At 35.4% G+C, this 9498-nt stretch overlaps 2 protein-coding genes across 3 annotated transcripts; both read left to right on the top strand.

Annotated features, from left to right (window-relative positions):
• Positions 1-2722: 2722 nt before the first annotated feature.
• LOC147285214 (RING finger protein) lies at positions 2723-6030 on the top strand. 2 transcript variants are annotated; one of them, XM_086243824.1, is made up of 6 exons: positions 2723-3355; positions 4004-4094; positions 4194-4360; positions 5228-5255; positions 5427-5535; positions 5723-6030. In XM_086243824.1, exons 1-6 carry the CDS (start codon positions 3065-3067, stop codon positions 5802-5804), a joined length of 768 nt encoding a protein of 255 aa, XP_086099950.1. In that variant the 5' UTR covers positions 2723-3064; the 3' UTR covers positions 5805-6030. The 2 variants fall into 2 exon arrangements, with proteins under 2 accessions (XP_086099950.1, XP_086099951.1); XM_086243825.1 differs by having other exon boundaries at positions 2730-3355; positions 4194-4357.
• A 908-nt stretch (positions 6031-6938) lies between these two features.
• On the top strand, positions 6939-9296 carry PUR5 (phosphoribosylformylglycinamidine cyclo-ligase, chloroplast / phosphoribosyl-aminoimidazole synthetase / AIR synthase (PUR5)). Its single transcript, XM_086244222.1, has 8 exons — positions 6939-7400; positions 7501-7595; positions 7675-7776; positions 7869-7928; positions 8019-8191; positions 8342-8444; positions 8560-8718; positions 8855-9296. The coding sequence occupies exons 1-8, from the start codon at positions 7052-7054 to the stop codon at positions 9023-9025; spliced, it is 1212 nt and encodes a 403-aa protein (XP_086100348.1). The 5' UTR covers positions 6939-7051; the 3' UTR covers positions 9026-9296.
• The last annotated feature ends 202 nt before the right edge of the window (positions 9297-9498 follow it).

Here is a 9498-nt window from a genome sequence, read left to right as displayed (position 1 = left end):
CCATCAAACCTTCACCAAATTCAGCAAACTTATACTGGGTTTAAAGCTATGCATCTCCTCTTTACAACCATATAAATATCATCTAAATCGGACCTCTACAACTCTATATAATCGGCCCCAAAGTAAGGTACCAAAAACTGTCTAATTTTGATTCATTGTTCAAGACACAATAAAATTTGTAATTTACGAGTTATGATGCATGATTTCATGTAAAAAAAAGCAATCAAATTTATGAAGTATGTTAAACAGAACGTTCACACGATTACGAGCTATTAATTGAGATGCGCCTTAGACGACTGCCGATCTCATAAGAGGTATGAAAAAATTGAGAGGTGCCTAATCACGTAATTACGAGCCATTATTGAGATGAGCCAATGAGCCATGATGGCTACCAATCTCATGAGAGGTATGAACAAATTGGGAGGTGTTAAACAACTTTTAAAAGAGAAATAATTGTTTGAGCTGATTTTGGCAGCCATGCCCATGCCACCACTAAATTGAAAGACCCTAATCAGTGGCTAAACCATTGCATTTATGCAAATAGCATATGCTGCTTTTTCTACTAGCACAAGCCTGAGCCATGATGAGTACCCTCCCTCGTTGACTGGTTGTAATCGATGAACACATAGAAGCCCAGGCCTCATCATTCGATCCAAAGGTGACTCGTAGTTGACGAGTGCACCAGAAGTACATATGTATAAGGCTAAATTATGTTTTTAATATATGAAATTTGATCTAATTTTATTTTATAAAATACGGAGATGCATAATGTAATAGAGATAAGTGAAAATCATGACAAACTATAAAGATAAAAAATATAATAGTGGATTATGGATCAAAAGTGTTATGTGCATATTTCTATCGGACATATTAATACTTCAAAGAAATTAAATTTTAATATGATAATATAATATGTGAAATTATTTCATAAAAAAACATTATAATAATTTAGTTTCTAAAATTTAGGTATGCATTGTGTTGTGGCCTGTGGGCAGTAGAAAAAGAGAGATCATGTGGAGAGTAACTTATCTGCTCTAGTAATAGCGGCAGACTTGTATAACGGTAGTGAGAGAAAGAGAGGAGAAAGAGAAGAAAGAGAGGAGGAGGAAAAAAAAAAAAAAAAAAAGATAGAGAGGAGGATACAGGTGTAGTATCCCTGTTTCAGGTAAGTTATTCTCGATCACGTGCTTGTGTTAGAATTCCATACTCCACTGTTAAATGTTAATTGTCTCCAAGCTCCCCATCTCCAACTTTGAATTTGAGCTAGAATTTGGACAAAAATAGCCCAATCATAAGACTCCACGTGTAATTCTAAAAAGTATTAAGACTCATTACTTATTGAAACCTTATCCCCTAGAATGAAGTAATCATTATGATTTTGTTAAGGTTTCGGCACACATCATACAATACTGGCTATTATGGTTAGGCAAGGATTGCTATATCGTTAATTAGAAGCGTTACACAATAACTTTTTGAAGATTAAAGACGTAATCTTATTAAAAATTTATAAGAAGATACACAAATTTAATAATTTAAAATTTATATCAAAAAGATAAATTTATCATAATTTAAAATTTAAAGAGATATTTATACGTCATAGTATTCACATTCGTCATTGTACATAAAATATTATTTAAGATATGACTTAAACAGTTAAACTAACATTTTAATCAATAGATTTTAGCAAAAAAAAAATTTTTTCATTTTATAATATTAGTGGATAAAATGTTTATACTTGTAGAGTATAATCTATATATATAAAGCAAACAGGGCTGCTAGGTGAAATTTTCAAAATACCAAAAAATGCCCATGCTTATATTCAAATGTCAATCTAAACAAATATTATCAATAGAGGGTACAATGGTAAAACAAATCAACTAATTAAAAAATTGAAAAACCAAAAAAAAAAGTAGAAAGAGAACATGTTCCTAAAAAAGAGGAACCATAAATGAACTATTATTAAATCATGTTTTAACAATTATTAATTAGCTTTATATCTTTTTATTTTATCTTAATCATTCAATTTGCATGTAAAAAGGCCTGACATGTAAAAAGGCCAATTAGCTTTATATCTTTTACGTTAAATAATTTGTAATCTTTAAATTAGTGTTTGATTAAGTCTTGGATAAGTGGGTTAGTACTATTAGGATAAGTTAAAATTAGTTAAAATTAAAATTTAATTTAAAAACCACATCCAGGTTAGCATATGGTAGTTAATGTATTGCACTCCTTATGTTAGCATATGGTAGAAGGGAAAATCCAACCTCTCGCATGTATTACTTGAGATGAACCCGATACTTAGACACATAACAACAACTATTGTAACAAATCAACGGTGTATACTTAAAAAATTTGATGCCAATCTAAAAAAAAATGAAACATTCTTACACTAGAAACAAAAAAACTTCAAAGGTGCACATTAATAAATAGAATGTGCCCAAAAATTAACGTATGCGCAATAGAAAGAGCCGCTTCGCACTCGCGAGAGCGAGTGCGGAGAGGCTAGTATTAATAACGTCTACTCATATTATAATAATTAATAACACTATATAATAGTTATACAAAATAATTATTCAAACAACACCATAAAATATTTAAAAAATAAAAACCTACAAAAATAAATAATAATATTAATAATAATAATAATTGCGAAACAAATGAAGCATTCCGTCATTCCGTGTAAGTGGGAGAAATTCCCTTCCACGGAACCAAAATCGAAAAACAAAACCCAAACCCAGCAGCAATCGAATTCACAGCACAAAAACAAAAATTACACCACAACAAAACAAAACAAAACAAAAACAACAGCAAAAACAAAAACAGCACATGTTGATGTTGTTGTTGCAAATTGCAGCAGCAGCAGCAGCAACCGCCCCCAATAATTCGCTCCTCGAAAACCCCCAAACCTCCTCCTCCATCGTTTCTAGGGTTCTCCGTGATCCGACGACAATAACGACGACGACGACAAACGACAACACTTCTAGGGCTTGGAAAACTGTCAGCGATCGCATAGTACTGATAATTTGAATATAAAATTATATATAATAGTTGTTTTTTAGAGGGGATGGAGGTCGAGGTCTCGGGTTCGAAACCCTCGGCCGCCGTGAAAATCAGGAGGGAGGATTCGGAGAAGCTCCGCGTCAAGCGGAAGACTCTGCAGGCCGTGCTCGACCAGTGCCAGAGAGCTCTCGAATCGCTCGGTACCCCAGGCGCTGCCGACGACGACGACGACGACGGCGATCTTGATGAAGACGATGATGACGATAATGATTCTCGTGGTGGGGTCGCTGACGACGAGAGTCGACAAGAAGCCCGGGGCTCCACCAGTTCGCGTTCTGACTGCGAAGCCGAGGAGGTATCAATTCTCGATGATTTCATGAGTTTTAGGGTTGCGTGTTGGAAATTGAGCATCTTTAGGGCTTGATTTTGTTTGAAATTCGATGTTTAGGGGGATCAATTGAATTTAGGGTTATATCTAGCTTCATTTCAATCTACATGTGTAATATACATGTATACTTGCATACATTATATTTTCATATAACAGAGCTTCAAATTTTAAAATTTGGTTAGAGAATTTGAGATTGGGGGTTTTGAGACTTTCTTGGCATAAGTATTGAAGTAGTAAGCAATCAAGCTGTTTGGGTCAATTACTAAGAATTAGACCAGTTCCGTATATTATTTATGCTTAATTGTGAACCTTGCATTTGATTATTATGACTACAGACAGATTGTTGGGTTTGATAACTGTGGAGTGTGGACAGTGGTTTCTTGTAAGGCAAAGGGTGTAGCTTTTTATGATTAATACAATTGCTTCAATTGGCAACCATATAATTGCCAACCAATATGTAATCTGCCATTATGTGGCTGCCAACTATGTCGTCATACAAAACCTTCTATTACTGACTTTGCTTTTGCTATTAAATTTTATGACTTAATATTCTAAGCCCTTCACTAGCAAAGTTTTTCATATTCTAACTCACATATCATTTGCATCTGGATGCAGTTGTGCAGTCTTCTTAAGTCTAGAGTTGAATGCCCTGACTTCCTTGAAAAGCTAGAGTCCGCACAAGCGTCAGTTCCACAAAATATGGCTGGTATGCATGTGAAGATGGTTGTCACAGTTAGGCTTTTTAGACACCTTCTTGACTATGTTCTCTTTATGGTGTTCATGCTAAACTATTCTTGTATGGCAGGAGAAGAAGGCAATTCTTGGGATCTGGTTAGTGAGAATGACCTATGGGAAGATGAGGATAATAACTTGGGTGAAGAAGACTATGTTCTTGTTAGGCAAGAAGATATAGTAGAGGGTATTGCATGCTTTATGGCTGCATACCTGTTGTCCCTTAAACAGACTAAGGTAGTTCGTATCTTTTCTTGTATCTTATCATCAATAGGTGCCACTCTCAGTGTTTGTCTAATACACAAATTTTTAATTCGATTTGTTGTAGTCACTCCTATCATTCGTCTTGTCATTTTCATCTCTATTAAACGGATGCATTGCTCTTGCTTTTGCTTTAAAACCAAACATAGCCCCATAAAGAATAGCTTGCTTAGTGACAGTTCTGTAGAACTTTAGTTTTTAGTCTATTTAGTATTCTTTTATATGGTAGGTAGGTATTGGATTTATGTATGACCTACATGATTATGACAGACTTTTATCATATTTGGCTCTCACTGCATGTGTACCAACATTTCTCAATGCTAGTTTTTATGTCTATCATTAACTGTATGGAGCAATGCAAGTAGATTAAGTTATGGAACCATCAAATTCATTAGTAATGAACCATTATGCAGTAGCATTAGTGTTGGCATTTTTAATCTATCTAGTTGACATGTCCAACCCTTCCTATCCATGATTGTTAATTTAATCAGCAGATTAACACTTTGTGCATTTGCAGCCTTTCTTGTCATTTGATTACCTCTGCTGTGTCTGAAGGTGCAAGAGTGAATTGATATTCATGCTATTAAACATACTACTGTGCCCTCAGAAGTGATGAGAATAATTTTATTGTGTAATTATGCATGGTTTACTGGAAATCATATCTTGAAATATTTCTGCTTTTATATTTAAAAAAGATTAACACTTCTTGTCTAGTTGTTGCCTGTCCCAAAAGTGCATCATATTTAATGAGATGGTTTTTGATCATGCTTTATACACCAAATTGGATTATATAATAGTCTATTTGTGGTATCTATTCTTTTTAATTGGTTGCTGTCTGATTTGCAGGAATTGACCCCTAATCAACTTCAGGAAGGTGAGTTCAATATTTTTTTTTAACTTCCCAACTTTAGAATAATAGAAATAGAAAAATCTCTAATTAACTCAAAATCTGTCTGTTATTTCATATGCATTTTAAGCTCTATTGATTAAGTCTGCTGCCCACACTTTAGGAATGGAATCTAACATCTCCAAAATTCTTGTGTAGCCCTTAGCAAAACATTCTCAGTGAAAAAGAAGAAGGGAAAGCTTCGAAAGGCATGGGATGGAAGCAAAGTCATTTATAATGTAGCATCGTGGGGGGCAACTGCCATCGGGTAGGTTATCTAATGTTACCTAATCTGATGGTTTTAAATTGCTCACCATCATCATGCAATGTGTCTTCAATCATTGGCATGATCTAATATGTTGTTTTCTCATTTCCGAATTGCTAACTATAGTGGCACCATAAAGCATTCATTGTCTGTCTCATTCATGATCTAATTATGTTTGTGATCTTGACAGGATATACCAAAACCCTTTAATCATAAGGGCTGCTACAAAAGCCTTCTGGACATCTTGTCAAGTTATATCAAAGCTTCTCTAATTTGTCTTTGTTGCTGGGTTGTAGTGTTCAAAATTTCACTTGTTGTATTTGTGCTTTTTACTGCTAACACGGCTTTGTGTTCCCCAAGTTCTGTAAAATTGCTGGCATTCTTTTCGTGCTACAGATGGCTTGATTCCTTGATGAAATTAAATCTTGTAAATATTTTCTTCTAGTTGAAGAGTGCAATTCAAATTTATTTGTAGCGTGGCATTGAAATTATTTTGTTCCCCCATCTCTGCAGTTTAATTAGCTTATATTGGTGACCACATCGAGAACTTGATCACTGTACCAAAGCCTATAGGCACATTCTAATATGAAGGTTTGGGGTTCTGTGATTGAGACTGAAAGGCTTTTGTTCAAGCAATTGAGACACAAATCTTTGTTCAACAATCTTACATGCCATTGTGGTGTAGGATATGAAACCTTTGTTGGATACGATATACCCATATCCGATGATATATCCTTAAAAATGAATTGGGCTGGAGCCGATGAGTAACAATCAATTTAAATACCTAAAAATTCGTAGTTAAGATAAATTTAATAAAATTATCTTCTTTTTTTCTGCCTTATGAAGTCACAAAAGCTGAGGTCTAAAGAGTTGAGACGATAAAATTTTTCATTTAAATACTAAAAGTTTATGTCATTTCATGATTTTCATCTAGTCTTTTAGAATTCCGTTCTCAAATCTAAATATAAAGCTTTTTTTTTTTTTTTGGCCATTCTAAATATGAAGCTTAAATTCTCATAAACTCTAAACTATACTACCAACTATAACATTTATAATTTACTTCGTAGACTAACCGATCGATTTGTAGAATAACAAATGAATCGATGGTAAAAAAAGATCTGAATTATACAAAACTTGTGACCCCAAACAAAATTTGTTTCACTTACTAATATCTAAACAAAACAAAGAAAATACTACCGATTTTTTTTTTTTTTTGGTCGAAAGAAAATACTACCGATTGTTTTGTGAAGAAAGTCTCCCACTTGGTATTTAATGAAAATGTTCATAAAAAACTGTTTCATTTCTAATAAATAACAATTAACAAATTAGCAACCAAAAGTTGTAGTGGAATAACTTTACCAAAAAAAAGTTGTATGGAATAATACATATATTTACATAACAAAAACCCTAGCTCATTTTTTATTCCCGCCCCTTCTCTCTCTCACTCTCTTTCTGAGCTCCGTCACTCTCGGCAAAACACAACACAAGTCAGTGAATCACTGACTCCTTCCTGCCTGCCATGTACACCAGCTTCAAACCAAACACAGAGCTCTCTCGTTGCGTTGCCTCTTCGCTCATACCCTCTTATTCCAAACCCAACCCCACCCAAACCCAGCTATGCAGACTCCCATCTGGGTCTCTCTCCAACAGCTTCTCCGGCCTATCTGTGGCTTCAGAAAGTAAAATTTCGCCGACTGGAAATGTATTTTCACTGTCGAAGAACGAGTCTGGTGAAAGTGCTAGTGGGAATGGTGGTGGTTTGACGTATAAAGATGCTGGTGTTGACATAGATGCTGGCTCGGAACTTGTTAAACGAATTAAAAAGATGGCTCCTGGGATTGGAGGCTTTGGGGGTCTTTACCCTCTGGGTATGAATATAATGTGACTTTTTGTGTTACCCATGTCGTGTTTTCCTCTGGTTGTTTGAATTTTGTTACTTGTTGGATGATCAAGTTTTGTGGTGAACAGGTGATTCATACCTTGTTGCTGGTACTGATGGTGTTGGAACTAAGCTTAAGCTTGCATTTGACACTGGAATTCATGAAACCATTGGTATTGATTTGGTAATACTAATATTTTAAATGTTTGTGTGGTACAAATGTGTCATTAGTGATTGTTGTTCTGATCAACTTCAACTCTCAGGTTGCTATGAGTGTCAATGATATTGTTACTTCTGGAGCTAAGCCGTTGTTTTTCCTTGATTACTTTGCTACAAGCCGCCTTGATGTTGATCTTGCTGAAAAGGTAGAGGTGACAGTGTGCCTAAGCTGCTTGGATTGCATAAATACATTTGACTAACTGCAGCTTATTTAAATTTTACTTTTTTCTATTTTCAGGTTGTAAAAGGTATTGTGGATGGTTGCCAACAATCTGACTGTACTCTCTTAGGTGGAGAGGTATTCTAAATAATTGTTTTGCAAATTGCCATTGTATGCACATGTTATACGTATCTTTGATAGGGCTCAGTGAATTGCATATATTTTCAGACTGCAGAGATGCCGGACTTTTACGCAGATGGTGAGTATGACCTCAGTGGTTTTGCGGTTGGAGTTGTTAAAAAGGATTCAGTGATTGATGGGAAAAGCATTGTGGCTGGAGATGTCCTCATTGGCCTACCATCTAGCGGGGTTCATTCTAATGGTTTCTCTCTTGTGAGAAGGTTGGTGCTTAAAGAAACATTGTTTTTTTTTTTTTACTTGTTTTCATATATTGAATGTAATAAATGCAATTAACTTGAAGAATGTTTCTTGCAGCCTGACTCTTTAGATCCTAACCTCATGAAAAAATTTCTGCTGGTATATTATTACAGGGTTCTGGCTCATAGTGGGCTTTCTCTGAAGAACCAACTACCTGGTGAAGCTATTACATTAGGTGAAGCTTTGATGGCCCCAACTGTGATATACGTTAAGCAGGTCAACACCACCCTGCTTTGCATTATTATGCATTTATGCTCATTGTCTTGTGTTTGTTTGACTAGCTGCTGAAAATGCTCCTCTTATCTCTTTATTTTCCCTGAACGAGAAACAGGTGCTTGACATAATCAGCAAGGGAGGTGTGAAGGGAATAGCCCACATCACAGGGGGTGGTTTCACAGACAATATACCTCGAGTGTTTCCAAAAGGCCTAGGAGCTGTCATCTACAAGGATTCCTGGGAAGTCCCAGCTGTTTTCAAATGGATCCAAGAGGTAAAAAGATTTCTGATCTAGCATCCTACTTTTGGATTTCTAGCTTTTCTTATTAGCTATATGTCTTTTGGGACTTGAGAGGCATCTGAAGTGAGTATAATATTTGGTTTATTATTTCACTTATTTCAAACACCAGGCCGGAAGAGTAGAAGATGCTGAGATGAGGCGAACTTTCAACATGGGTATTGGAATGGTTCTTGTTGTGAGTCAGGAGGCATCCCACAGAATACTTGAGGATGGAAATGGAGCTTATAAAGCTTACTGCATTGGTGAGGTTGTAAGTGGCGAAGGAGTGAGTTATAGTTGAAATGTCTATTGTGTGACTCTGTCTTATTATGCTCGAGGCCATTTGACAAGGTGAGATACCAGTAAGTGCGGCTTCAATTTTGCTGTTGTTTATGTATCTTGACATTCACAAGCTCAATGGAATTTATAGTGAAGCTATTATGAAAGCTTGAATTCATTATAGGTTGTAGGGCTCCCTTTATTCGTGAAATCCCTTGTTTTAAACCGTTGTTCTGATTTGTGCTGCAAAATATTATGCTTTCAACTGTTAATTATCCAATCTGATTCTCAAACTTATCTTCAATTAAGAATTGGCTTTTCTGGTGATTGGTTAAAACTGTAATTGCACAGCAGAGGCCAATTGATACCAGCCTTTTGACCCACCCACATTGGGTGTCTATTACACAAAAAGTGTTATGAATTCACTCTTTTTACAGACTCTAGTACAGTAAAAATTTTGGTACACTAGAGCGTTACCCAAAATATAATATTGGT

This window comes from Dryas octopetala, chromosome 5 (assembly GCF_963921425.1).
Source record: "Dryas octopetala chromosome 5, drDryOcto1.1, whole genome shotgun sequence".
Lineage (NCBI taxonomy): Eukaryota > Viridiplantae > Streptophyta > Magnoliopsida > Rosales > Rosaceae > Dryas > Dryas octopetala.
Note: the sequence above shows the minus strand (reverse complement) of the source record. Positions and strands in the feature narration are given on the sequence as shown.

Excerpts from the sequence above, each read along its gene's own strand:
- LOC147285214 (XM_086243824.1), top strand. The coding sequence starts at position 3,065 with ATGGAGGTCGAGGTCTCGGGTTCGAAACCCTCGGCCGCCGTGAAAATC. Across the intron at positions 3,356-4,003 it reads CTGACTGCGAAGCCGAGGAG|TTGTGCAGTCTTCTTAAGTC; the intron begins GTATCAATTCTC and ends ATCTGGATGCAG. Across the intron at positions 5,536-5,722 it reads TGGGGGGCAACTGCCATCGG|GATATACCAAAACCCTTTAA; the intron begins GTAGGTTATCTA and ends TGATCTTGACAG.
- PUR5 (XM_086244222.1), top strand. The coding sequence starts at position 7,052 with ATGTACACCAGCTTCAAACCAAACACAGAGCTCTCTCGTTGCGTTGCC. Across the intron at positions 7,596-7,674 it reads AAACCATTGGTATTGATTTG|GTTGCTATGAGTGTCAATGA; the intron begins GTAATACTAATA and ends TTCAACTCTCAG. Across the intron at positions 8,719-8,854 it reads TTTTCAAATGGATCCAAGAG|GCCGGAAGAGTAGAAGATGC; the intron begins GTAAAAAGATTT and ends TTCAAACACCAG.